The 14,233-nt window shown below is 37.9% G+C and overlaps 1 protein-coding gene across 30 annotated transcripts in view; it reads right to left on the bottom strand.

Moving 5' to 3' along the window:
• Nucleotides 1-14,233, bottom strand: part of RIMS1 (regulating synaptic membrane exocytosis 1) — a 477,727-nt gene that overhangs the window by 9,539 nt on the left and 453,955 nt on the right. For all 30 annotated transcript variants that reach the window (XM_041766486.1, XM_041766386.1, XM_041766468.1 and 27 more), the window contains one exon: nt 624-762. In XM_041766486.1, the coding sequence (XP_041622420.1) occupies nt 624-762 (139 nt within the window). The remainder of the gene's footprint in view (nt 1-623; nt 763-14,233) is intronic.

The raw sequence follows: 14,233 nt of genomic DNA on the forward strand, positions 1-14,233 counted from the left end.
GACTTCCAACAACTCAGAACCCAAAACAGTCTGGAGAAAAGTAGGAATATAAGAAATTAGTTCTCACTTCTAAATTTTTTTTAAAGATTTTATTTATTTATTCATGAGAGACTCAGAGAGATAGCGAGGCAGAGACACAGGCAAAGGGAGAAGCAGGCTCCATGCAGGGAGCCTTATGCAGGACTCGGTCCCAGGACTCCAGGATTGCGCCCTGAGCTGAAGGCAGACACATAACCACTGAGCCACCCAGGTGTCCCTCATTTCTAAATTTTAATTCAGATTTTAGTGTCTTGGCCCGACAATGAGTTTCCTCACATGAAATAATACATTAAATGTGGCATTTCTACAATAAACATCCGGTTATGGACTGTTCTGAACTTTTTGGGATGATGGAGATCACTTTATTCATGTTAGCCCAGATTTTCTTCATACCTTTGAAAGTTCTGAGTGACCAGGAGAGGTGTGTCCCCGCATACATATCACAAGAGATAAGGCTGTTTTAGAAGGGTTGAACTCCTAGTAAATAAAGAATTTGTACCATAACCATTGGCAGCTTTGTTATTTTACCCGTGACTACACAAACCATGGTCCTAAAGCCATACAGAGGTGCTAATATCACTTACTTTCCCTCGGAGCTGTAACTGTTGATGCTGCCATCAGTAGACTCTCGACTTGGTTGCCTTACCATCTTCCTCATTTCAGCTGCCATTCCTGTTTCTGTGCTTCTCTGGATGGTACTTTTTAACTTCTTGTGGCCTGACTCTGACAAGAGAGAGTAAAGGAAACTCTTAAGTTTTGTCTGGACAGTTTCTCCCTGAATACTGATTGATTCTGCAAATAAAATAATTATGCATAAAATTAAATGCTTACTCGGAAAAAGAGAGTCTAAGAGAATAATCTGATTAGCTAAATCTCTTTGCCAACATATGCTTTGGCCAAGAGGGGTAGCAGTGGAAGGTAGACCACTGCCTCAGTTCCAGAGACTACTTGAATCTCAGTGAACCAAAATGAATTTATTGACTTATTGCTGCTCAAGTTATCAACTGCAGTGAAAAACGATTTGCCACTGAACTGTCTTATGTGGAAATATAATGCTGAACAAAACAAAAGGTTTTTCCCAATCTGGAGTGTTCTGAACAGACCTAAATGAACAGGCCTTGTCCTTTTTTTTTTCTAAGATTTTATTTATTTATTCAGAGACACACAGAGATAGAGGGGGGGGGGCAGAGACACAGGCAGAGGGAAAAGCAGGCTCCATGCAGGGAGCCCGATGTGGGACTCGATCCCTGGACTCCAGGATCACGCTGGGCTGCCCCAGGCCTTGTCCTTTAAAGGGGAAGAGGCACAGGGAACCAAGTATGAAAAGTAACCAGTTTTGGCCATTTCTCAGCAATCTCATAAAAAGAAACAGTAGTGTTTTATTTAATGATTTTCGAAACACTTTACCATACACATTCTTTTTTGAGATGGCACATAGGAGTCATGTGCCTTTATGGAGGTAGAACAGGTATATCTTAACTCCAAGCCTTTATGGCTCTCTCATTGGTTTTTTGTCTCAGCTGCATGACTTCTGTCTGGCAGTTTTGGGTGTGAGTCTCTTTTGGTATTGTGAATTATAATGGCTGATTATTTTCTTGATAAACTCTAAGTTCAGAGCAACTTCATCAAGCCACTTTGAAATGCACTAACTGGCATTCTATTCATAGCATGGAAATGAAATTCTAAAACATTTGTTTGATTAAAGCAATATCAAAAGGTTAGACAAACACTTAGACTTTTAATACCTGCCACACTTTTTACATCCACACATCTGATATGAATTTCTGGTTTTCTTTCAGTTTTTCATATAGTATCATTTAATAGCCATTAATATATGAAAAAAGCTCTATATGCATAAACATGTATGTGCGTACACACACAAACTCTTCAACCCTCATACAGCCTCTGTAAAGCAGATGCTTCAAAACACTCATAAATAAACTATAGGAAACACTGCACGTTTTCCTCATTTTTTGGTCACTGTAATTTTGTTGTAGATTATTTAATAAAAAAAATTGGTTATACTATGTTCAGAATGCTGAATATTCTCTACATAAGAGCCACAGCAGTTTCTTAAAAACATAAATCTGAATATGCCATTCCCTTGCTTAAGAGTTTGTGCTTTTCTATTAACAAAATTAAAAGAAAATCCAAAACTGTTACTATGGCCCATAAAATGCTACATAACCTAACCCTTGCTCACCTCTCAGATCTCACACTGCCTCTCATTCCTGTGATCACTTCTCTCCAGTCACAGTCTTCCCACATTTTCTTGAACACTCCAAGCATGCTGCTTTCCTGTCTTTCCCTTCTGACTTTCTTGCCTTGCCCCCTCACTTTATTCAAGTCTCTGTGCCAATGTCACCCCCTCAGAGAGGCTTTTATTGATGCTTATCACTTTCTATCTCCTTGCTATGCTTGATATTTCTTTATAGCACTGCTCTGTCATTAAATTTCTATTTGTTTGCTGCCTGTTTCCCCAATTAGAATGCCATCTTTATGAGGAGAGGGACATTGTGAATGTTGCTCACTGTTATCCCTAGTATCTAGAACATTGGTATAAACTCAATAGCAAGATCACACATTTTCCTCATTCCTTAATACAAACATGTCTATATCTATTTTTTTTTTAATGATTGCACCATTAGGTGGCATCATAATTAAGCCATCTCCTAACTGAGGAGCATTGGGATGTTTGTAGTTGTTACAGGAGAGTTTTTATAGAACAAATTTCCAGAAGTTGAATACTAGTGAAAGGATAGGAATCTGTTTAATCTTAATAGCTATTTCTAAATTGCCAAATAGAAACATTATAGTAATTTAAATCACTGCTACCAACATTCATATGGATGTACCCATTTTTCCATCTAAGGCTCAGGGATTCTCTACTTTTCCAAACCCTTCTAGTCTCTGTCTTGCCTATTTGACTCATCCTCGTAGAATTTGTACAATTACTGAATGCAGTGAATTCATTTATGGACATTCTAGTGCTGTTTTTTATTTATATATTTATTTGTTTGTATATTGTGCCTCCTTCTCAAAATGTAGTTCCTTTATGAAGTCACTATGGTAGAACAACATTTCATTCACACACACATATTGACTAGATTCCACTTGCAGAGTAAAGGCAAGCCCCAAGGGCGTATTATGAAAGCAAGCTAAGTGGAATTATGCAAGTGTTTCCCTGAAGCAGCAGGAGGCAATAAACCCAGGGTTGAACACCAAATTCTTATTGAGAACAAGGACTATCACAGCTAGGAAAATGAGGGCAAATTTTAAATCTAAATGGTGAGATGATGCTGGAAATTGGAGAACAGTTAAGATCAATAGTGGGGAGGTTCAGGTCATTCATTCATCAGTTTTTCATTTATCCATCCATTCAACAAATATTTACTAGTACTTGTGATATGTACATGCTGTTCTAGGTGCTGGGGACATGATGAATGACAAATTTTCTGCTATCATGGAGCTGACATTCTAGTGTGTGTATACAATCAAGACAATGGACGAATAAATATATTCTTGGTAATAACTGCTATGGAAAAAAAAACAGGTAGGATGGGGGAGGGTATAGAAAGTGACAAGATAGAGCAGCAACGGTTTTATTATAAAGGGGTGAGGGTCTCATTAATCATCAGTGTGGAGGAAGTGAGGACACAAGCCATGAGGGAACAGGGAAGTAATACCCCTGGTGGGACTGGTAGTGGTGACTGTGGTGGGAAGGCTATGAGTAAGGGTGGTCAGGAGAGGACCCCTGTCTTCTTGGTCCTGCACAACTTTCCTCTGTAGTCTTTCCAATGTTGATGTTGGCTCTGGCCAAAAGGCTGTGTCACCAGAGATCTCAGGGCTCTGGGTACACCTGGCAGTGCAGGTGACAGGTGCAGAGTAGGCTCATCAAGTAGGCTATCATTTCCTAACACAGGGTTTCACAGAGTTGTCACTTATTACACATTTGTTCAATGAATGAAAAAAAAAGTAAAGAATCTGTTAATTTGTTTATATCCTTTAATTGGGACATCAAGTATTCTTAAAGAAGGGTATATTTACAGGTTGCCCTAACATTCTTAGAACAGTTTTAAAACTTAATAGCTTCCAAAATGTAAATGCTACACAACTTGAGAAAACATCAGTTGAGAAGTTGGTCATTGAACTTTCTTTTATACTTACTTTTATGAATTTGAATAATATATTTTTAATTGTAAAGTTTTTGTTTTAGTCCTTTTGAAAACAGCAAATAGGGACTGATACCTATCTCTTGTCTTATTCTTGTTAATAAATATCCAATAAAAAGATTTGTGATAAACTAAACAATTTTATAAAAGCCTAGGTAAAAACTGAATATAGTTCTAGCTACAAATCTGTCTTATTTAAATTCCCAACAACTTTAATACCATTTAGAATGCAAGGATTGGAAAGAACTTTGTTTTGTAGATGTGGAAACTAATTTTGGAGAAGTATACCTCATGCAACAAATACTTGTTCAGCACTTACACTCAGCCCAGCCTTTTTAACCAGATACTGGTGATACAGCAATGAACACAACAGACAAAAATCCCTCTCCTAATGGAATGTACATTTCTAATAAGTAAAATAATTTGCTCAAAATGATTTGCTAGTTAGCAGCAGATGCTGGATTAGATCTTCTGAATCTCAATCTTATGACCATTCCTTTATACCATAGTTTAGGAAAACACAAAGTCTAATCTCATTTATTTTATGAACAGAACAATGGTTTAGCTACATAGATATTTTCATGTACACAATTTCATATGGGCTTACAAACTCATTTAAAAACTTTGTTAAAATCATATATATTCTATGTAAACACAAATATATATAATTATCTGTATCTCTCTCTGTATATATGCTGTGATTATAGCATAAGTATATGTTCCATATATGTAATTTAAAAAGTATCAATATAATGCATTAAACCATTAAATGAGATTACCATTATTTAACAATTATTTGTATCCATTGAAGGATCATCAACCTGGTTAAGACATGAAGTCTCCTATCAGATTATGACATGAAACCTTTGACTTGAAACTGCTGTCCCAAGTATTATATAAAGAACAAAGGGATTAGAAAACTAGCCTATTTTAATACTCTATATTCATGAACACATGAAAAATTAGTAAAATCCATATAATTTGGGAACAATTATTTTCCCCTGCTTTGGAAAAACAACTTTCCTTTATATAATGTTCTGGAATGTATAATTAATTATTTCTCTCTTTTCATAGTAAGAGATGTATGTTATATTGAGAAACACCCTGATACATTACTTTATTATGTAAATACTCATTAAGCAGTAACCTTTTTTAAAAAGATTTTATTTATTTATTCATGAGAGACACAAAGAGAGTGGCAGAAACATACGCAGAGGGAGAAGCAGGCTCCTGGTTTGTGGGGAGCCTGATGCAGGACTTGATCCTATGAGCTACCCAGGCACCAGCAAGTACCTAATCTAACAGGCATTTTTCTGGGTATTGGAGCTAGAACAGTAAGAAGACAGGATAGTGCATATAATAAACAATTAAAACAAATAAGTTATGATAATTTTAGAACTGGTAATCATCACGGAAAAAAAGTAAACCAAAGCAGAATAGACTGTCCCAGTAGAGTGAGTTACTTTTGACCAGCTGGGCAGAGAAGGACACTTCTGGATCTAATGGAAGTAGTATCCAGACAGAAGGAGCAAGTGCAAGACCTTGAGGAGTGATTGACTTTCCTTGGCGGTCTGAGAAAGCTATGGGAAGCTGAAGTCATATGGATAAGGAGAAGATAGGGTGGAAGAGGGTGAAGGACAAGGTGGGGCATGGCCTGCTGGAAAAGACCTGGATTTTGTGCTGAGTGTACCGGGAGGCCACAGGGAAGGGTCAGGATATGATTTATAATTTTCAAAGGATCATTCTAGCTCTTAAGTGCAGAATGAATTGTAGAAACTAGAAGTGGGAGCAGAGAGGAATTGGAAAGCTACTTTCCTACCTCCAAAGAGATAAATAGTGGCTTAGGTTAGGGAAACAGCAGTGGAGATAGGGAAGAGGGTAAGCTTTGATTATATTTTGAAGTGGATATGACAGTATTTGCTCTATTAGATGTACAAGAGGTTCAGATAAAAACACATCAATTAACTTTCAGGTTTTTAGTTAACTAGTTGATAGTAGTGTCATTTACTGGAAAGGAAGAGGAATTCATTATGAGTGGTGAAAATGATGAGTTCTCTCTTGGATGTTTGAGGGGCTTCCTAAGTAGCCATGTGGAGAGTAAAGTAGGAAGTATGTGCATGAGTCAGGACCATGAGGGATAGGTCAACCAGTAGTTAGACAGACAGTATATACTGGCATGCAGATGGAATTAAAATCTATCGCAGATGGAATTAAAATCTATCATAGTAAATGAAATAGGGAGGAAGTATAGAGAGAGATAAAAAGAGTAAGCAAAATAAAGCCTGGGATATTTCCTATTTTTAGAGAGGTCCAGAAGAAAATCAAGACTGTTAAAGAGCCTTAAGGGAAGATGTTTTAAGGCATGGGGTAAAATAGGTAAGTGTCATGGTGCAGAAATCACAAGAATAAAGTGTTAGAAGTAAAAAAAAAAAAAAGTATTGTCTACTACCTAGAATTTTAGTAAGAAACAGTAAGAATTTTAGAAAGGCACATGAGTGGCTCAGTCAGTTAAGCATCTGCCTTTGGGCCAGGTCATAATCTCAGGGTCCCAGGAACTAAGTCCCATGTAGGACTCCCTGCTCTTGGGGAGTCTGCTTCTTCCTCTTCCTCTGCCTCTCCCCCATCCCCACCAGTGCTCAAGCACTCATTCTCTCCCTCTCTTAAATAAATAAATAAAATCTTAAATAAGAAAAGACACAGACAGAAGTGATGATAGAGTTTGACTTAATGGAAATCACTGATTTCAAGAGTAGATTTGGTGAAGCAGTAGGGCTGGGAGCCTGAAAGGAATGGCCAGTCAGAAAAGAGAATGAGACACAGTAAGTAGAGGGAGTTTCCATGACTATTTTGAAAAGGTTTGTTGTGACTGAGAGGTAGGTTGGAGAATTGCATAGGATATGTAGAGGTTATCTATTTTTTAAGATATGTGACATTAGAGCCTGTTTCTATACAGATGGGAATGATTGAATGCACAAGATAAAACATTAAAATTTTTAGATCTAATATTATTGGTTGGAAAGGTGGATAAACATAGATAATGTCTGCTAAATCATCATTCAAAGTATTCTCTAATGCCAAATGAATAGTCAATTTCATCAATTAATTGGAAAAATCAGTAAAAGAATATCATTTAACTGATTAAACAGTTCAGATCCGAAAGATAAATGCAGTAATATCCTGTTAGCTCACAAAGAAAAACTAGAAGTAGATGCAGTCTTTTGGTAATCCTGAGAATGAAACTGAGATCAGTGATAAAAATTAAATATTTTTTATGTACAGAGACAAAATTGTTATGTTTTTAAAAAGAAAAGTTGTTGTAGTTAATATGTTTTGGTCATTCATTCCCTTGTTTACTTATTCAACAAACTATTCTCGGAGTGTTTTGGCTCCAGTACCGTATATACGGAAGAGTAGAAAGGAGAGGCCTTATCCGCAACCATGTTGTTGCCTAGTAGGAGAGACTGACACGCAGAAGTTTGTGATTCAGCATAATTAAAACAGAGGACTTATTTTATATTTATTTAGCTTTAGGTATTTGTTTTACGTATATTCAATAATATGGAGAGAGGAAGAAAAAGGGGAGAGAAGGAACAATTTAAACAGTGAGTGTGAGTCTGTGCTTGCTCTGCCACTAAATGAGCATGGAACCTGGTGAGATCAGGAGATGAGAAATGCAAATCTTCTCTTCCTTTACTTTGTTCCTGAAGATAATTCTTTTTTTTTTTTTTTCCTGAAGATAATTCTGGTGCTTATGATGATCTCTAAAATAGGCTTCCTAAAAAAAAAAAAACCAAAAAAAACCCAAAAAAAAACCAAACCAACCACTTTATCTGGTGTTCAAACAAAGTAGCAGCAATTACAGTTAAACTCACAGTATTGGATATGCTGAGAGAATGGGTATCCAAGGGATTTGAAAAGGAAATTTTAACTCCATGCAGATGGTGGATGGGGGTGGTATTTGTATTTTAGGCTAAGAGAGCAGTATATTTAAAGGTCCTGACATGATAGAGAACATAGCCTCTTGAGAAAACTACATTTCCAGAATGACCAGGGTTCTGTCAATGATGAGAGTTGAAGCTAGAGGGGTGGCAGGCAGGCAGGCTCACACGGGACCTTTCCTATAATGCTCTCAAGTGTACAGTATGTATCATTTGGGTGGCTGTTGTATTGTTATTTATTAATGTTGTTAATGATCTCAAGGTCTTGGTCTTCCTAATGCCAATATTATCCCAATAACGTTGTGTGTAATTTGTATTATATGCAATATGATACAGGAGTATTGTCAAAGGTCTTTAGTAATCATTCTCTAAAAGAAAGCATTCAGCAGTTCCCCTTTGTTGTCAGATGCTTCTAATGTTGTCATAACCACATAGAAATCTTTATAAGGTAGTCTGTTCTAATAGTGTCATGGGTTTTCTTTCTTAGTTTTTAAACAAACAAGTGTTCCTTTTGTGTTATGCCAAAGTTTTAAAAATGTATTAAAAAAAAAAAAAAAAAAAGAAAAAAGGGATCCCTGGGTGGCGCAGCGGTTTGGCGCCTGCCTTTGGCCCAGGGCGCGATCCTGGAGACCCGGGATCGAATCCCACGTCAGGCTCCCGGTGCATGGAGCCTGCTTCTCCCTCTGCCTGTGTCTCTGCCTCTCTCTCTCTCACTGTGTGCCTATCATAAATAAATAAAATTAAAAAAAAATGTATTTCATCCCAAACCAGATAAGTACAACTTGTAAAAATTTCATACATCTGAAGATTATTTTTACAAAATTGCATGAGGCCTCTTTGACTTTTTGGTCTCCCTCATTTATCCTCTATGTTAATTCTACAAGCAATAAAGTTCACAACTTTCCTTTCCTCGTCTCATTTTCTAGAGAGATTTATAATGAAAGAAATAAAATGGTCAAGAAAATAAAAATAGTATCATTAAGAATATTTCTGTGAGATGATGGAATAAATTCCCTTACTGATATTTTCAGAATACTTCAAAATCTTTCTCAGCGATGTGCCTATCCTCTTTTATTTCACTGTCATAACCTGAAAGAGGTAGTTTTCTCTTGCTGCCATATACTTTAAGTTCTCTACAGATACAACTCTAGAAAAGGGATTCATGCATACTGAACACTGATCTGTATTTTTCCAGTTCTTCTGTGGCTAACAGTTATTCTCTGTTAAGAGACCCGGTATTGTTCTGAGCCAAGGTAATGCCTGTCTGTCCTATCTGCTCAGTTCATTCCACCACACTTGAGCTTTTCAGCAAAACATTTGCCAGTGTCACACTGAGTTTTCATTTTTCCTCTTGCCTGGCTGGTGAAAATGTAAGCAATAGCAAGTTTAAGATGCTCTTTTAAATAATCTTCATACTGAATTTAGTAAGGCTGCCAAAAAATATTTAGATGAAGAGGTTTATTGTCACTGAAACATACTACCTGTACCACATTCTATTTTGGGCAAAGCTGTAAGACGGGGGAGGTCAAATGCTGAACTTCTCACTGCTGCCAATTGATTTTGTAGCTTCAGTGTTTACAAAGAGTTTCCATATTATGGACTACTCCTCCCACCCCCACCATTCATACATTGAGAAAATAGATTGCTATTTCAGAATATGACTGAATTTGGTGACAGAGCCTTTAAAGGGTGATAAAGTTAAAATAACCCTGCTAGCGGAGGCTCGAATCCCCACCTTTTTGGTTTTCTTATGAGAAGAAGGCATTAGGACACAGAAAGGCACCATCATGTGAAGAGGGCAGCTGTTTGCAAGCCAAGAAGAGAGGCCTCAGAGGAAAGCAAACCTGCCCACACCTTGATCATAGACTTCTAGCATCTAGAACTGTGAGAATATAAATTTCTGTTATTTTAACTGCCCCATGTATGGTATTTTATTATGGCTGCCTTAGCAAACTAATGAATCTAGGGAGTGGATATTGTTAGTTTAACACTCTAAAGCCATCCCCTTATTTATTCAATGTGATGATTTAAATATCTTTTAAAGCACCTATGGATATGTCATCACCTGAATGGTCTGAGGGTGAGATTAAGCTCCAAATAACAGGATGAATTTGTTTCAGATATCCTTGATTAAAAAAATGGTCTGAAGTATAGCTGAATATACCTAAATCATTTACCAACAATCCTTGAGGTTCAGAAAATAAGGCTTTATATATATTTTCCCAGGAGTAGTAAAAAAAAACACATTTAGATCAATTTTTTTCTGTCTCCTTTAGCCTAAATTAATACCTTAGATGAATCTGGGTTTCATTTATTGATTATAAACCTAGAATATCTCCTTACTATCAACCATTCTGTTGTAAAAATAAAACAATAATTTAGGCTACATCTTGTTTTATTGTATATTTTTAATTTAAAAATTTTTGTTTAAATTCAGGGTATTGCTATTTAGAGAATCTTTCCTCCTATCCAGGTTCAAAAGGCAGCCTAAGATTCCAAGGGCTGGCTGAACAGGAAATTATTTGAGAGGTAATTCTGAAATCTGAATGTCTGGATTCAAGTACCAGCTTTACCATATGTTAGTTCTGTGGCTGTAAGCAGCTTACTTCACCTCTCTCTGTATGCCTCACCTTCCTCCATCTATGAAAGGGGAGGGATAATAATACCTAGCTCACAGGATGATTTTGAGTAGTAATTGAGATAATCCATGTAAAGCACTCAGGACAGTGTTCTGTACCTATTTAAGTTAAATACTGTTACAACAATAAGATCTCCAGTATTTTGTACAGATTAAGTTTTCAAGTTGAATGATGATAATTCCTCTTGCTCTACTCAAAGCACATGTTCCTGTGCATCATATTTAACTCAAAATATTTAGAATGAAGCATAATTAAATTGCAACATGTCACAGAGACTACTTGTGTCCCCAGTACCCATTCTGACCCTTTTCTCTTAGTGATAGAATTTCCCCATCCTACAAGCTAAAGACCAACTGCATATCCCTTTCCCTCTCCCCTCTTGATGGCATGGGGACATAATGGTGGGAGCTGCAGCAACTACTCTGGACCTCAAGATGGAAGCACTTGTTGAATTGGCACCACCTGGATGCCTGACATGATGGAGCCACTATAACCCAGACTGGACTGTCCGGTTATATGACAGTCTTCATTAAGCCACTGTATCTAAGGGTATCTTGTTACAGCAGCCTATCCTGTATCATAGTACATAGTACTCTAAATAAAACCAATAGGGGATTTAAAAAATTAGCAATTTTGTGAACAGTACTGTCAATACTTTAACTTTGGATAAGAAATTGGGGTTATATTAGATTGTTCCTCTATAGTTTTATATTTGGAAGAATAAGACTCTTCTAACAATAAAATTAATGGGAATTTTTCTTCCTTATGACATGTGAGAATATGCAGGGTTAGAAGGGGAGAAACTAGCAATAAATAATGTTCATTAAATATCATTACTGTAGATAGATCTTCTGGGAAAGATAGTAGAGTAGGAGGATCATTGGCTCACTTTGTCCCATGGGTACACCTAGATAACACCTACATCAGTGTAAATAACCCAGAAAATAACCTGAACACTGGCAGAACAGACTCTCCACAGCTAATGTAGAGAAGAGCCCACATTGAAGATGGTAGGAAGGGCAGAGATGGGTTGGGAGCCAAATGGACTCACAGGAGAGGCTGTGAGAGGGAGGAATGCTTCGGACATGAAGAGGGGAGAAGAGCACCAAGGTATGGGGACCCCACACTGGGAAAATGAGTTCCCATAACTTTGTCTTTGAAAAACAGAAGGGCCTAACTCTTTGAGTTCTTATAACCAGTGGGGCTTAACACCTGGAACTTTTTTTTTTTTTAAGATTTTATTTATTTATTCATGAGAGACACACACACACACACACAGAGGCAGAGACATAAGCAGAGGGAGAAGCAGGCTCCATGCAGGGAGCCTGACGTGGGACTGGATCCTGGGTCTCCAGGACCACACCCTGAGCTGAAGGTGGCGCTAAACCGCTGAGCCACTGGGGCTGCTCAATACTTGGAACTTTAAAAATCAGTGGGCTTGGCTCTGTGAGAGCTGGAGGGGAAGAAGAAACTGAGTCCTTACCCTTAAAGAGACAGCATAACAAACATCTCCACTGAGATACAGCACAGAAGCAGTAGTATGAAAATCACCTAGGGTATATAGGAAGGAGATTTGTTTACTAATTTCAGAGCATAGTGCTGGAGGGGCAGAGAGACTTCTCCAAGAAAAAGAGAGCTGATGGATGCCATTTTCCTCCTTCATCCCCAAGCCTAGATACTCAGAACACCTGTGGGAACTAGCACAGCATGAACAGTCTTCATCCAGCTTGCTAACAGCATGCCCCCTCCCTTCTGCCCTGTATGCTATGTGGATTCACACTCTCCATCAAAGCTTATGCAGGAGTTTTTCTGGGTGGCTGCAGCTCTCTCCCCAGAGCAGACAGGCATGGACTTTGCTAACAGTGAGCTCCACCCCTGTGCTCTCCTGCATACCTGCCCCCTCCAATACATTCTTGGCTATAGCCCTTCCAGAAGGTGTCACAAGCCCAGCAGGATGCAAGCACTCCCTACAGGGGCCAGTACCACTCCGAAGTGACTCCTGACCCAAGGAGAGGGGAAGATGACCACACATACCAGGCCAATTGTGGTCCCAACAGTGGGCTGGGGGCAGAGCTCTGGTCTGAATGCAAGCAGCACCCATTAGTGAAAGCTTTCAGGAACAACACAGGGAAAATGCCATGTAGTTCAGTGCAACTACATCTCTGGCAAACTCCTGGTTTGACTCAACTCAAACCCAACGTGGCTTTAGACTGGCCCACTCATGACAAGGGACCAAATCCTGCCTACAACATGCAAAGAGAGTCATTGCAGATGACTGAAGGCAAAAGCGGCTCAGCCACAACAGCAGGGCACATGCAACACCCATAGGAGACACCCATGAAATGCCAGTTTCTGGTGAATGGGGGACATTGCACTGCAGGGCAATACAGGACCTCTTCTTCATAAGGCCATTACTTTTAAGAGCAGGAGATGTAGCCGACTTACCTAATACATAGAAACAGAGTTAGAAAAAATGAGGAGACAGAGGAATATGTCCCAAATGAAAGAACAGGACAAAATCACAGCAAGAGAGCTAAATGAAATGGAGATAAGTAATATGCCTGATAGAGAATTTAAAGTAATGGTCATAAAAATATTAGACTTGAGAAAAGAGTGGAAGACCCTCAACAAAGAGATAGAAAACGTAAAAAAGAACCAAAAAAGATGAAGAAATCAATAACTGAAATTAAAAATACACTATATGGAATAAATAACAGACTTGAGGATACAGAAGAACAGATCAGTGACCTGGAGGACAGAATAGTACAAAGTAATCAAGCTGAACGGGAGAGGGGAAAAAACTAAGAAAAAATGAAAATAGACTATGGGAACTCAGCAACACCATTAATAATAATAACATTTGCATTATAGCGGTCACAATAAGAGAAAAGAGAGCAGAAGGGGCAGAAAATTTATTTGAAGAAATATTAGCCAAAAATTTCCTCAATCTGGAGAAGGAAACAAATTCAGATTGAGGAAGCACATAAAACCCCCAACAAAAGCAACTCAAGGAAGGGTCTGCATCAAGACACATAATAATTAAAATGGCAAAAAGTAGTGACACAGAATTTTTAAAGCAGCAAAAGAAGACAGTAACTTATGAGGGAAACCCCATAAGGCTATCAGCTGATTTTTCAACAGAAACTCTGCAGGACAGAAGACAATAACATGAAATATTCAAAGTGCTGATAGAAAAAAAATCTGCAGCCAAGAAGATGCTGTTCAGCAAAGTTATCATTCAGAATAGAAGGAGAGATAAAGAGTCCCAAACAAACGTTAAAGGAATTCCTGACCACTAACCCAGTTCTGCAAGAAATGTTGAAAAGGACTCTTTGAGTGGAAGGGAAAAGACTATACGTAGGAGGAAGAAAAGTAGGAAGCACAAAAACTGTAAAATTAAGTATATCTATAAAAATCAGCCACAAAATAAGAGGAAGGATGTGAA

This window comes from Vulpes lagopus, chromosome 1 (genome assembly GCF_018345385.1).
Source record: "Vulpes lagopus strain Blue_001 chromosome 1, ASM1834538v1, whole genome shotgun sequence".
Lineage (NCBI taxonomy): Eukaryota > Metazoa > Chordata > Mammalia > Carnivora > Canidae > Vulpes > Vulpes lagopus.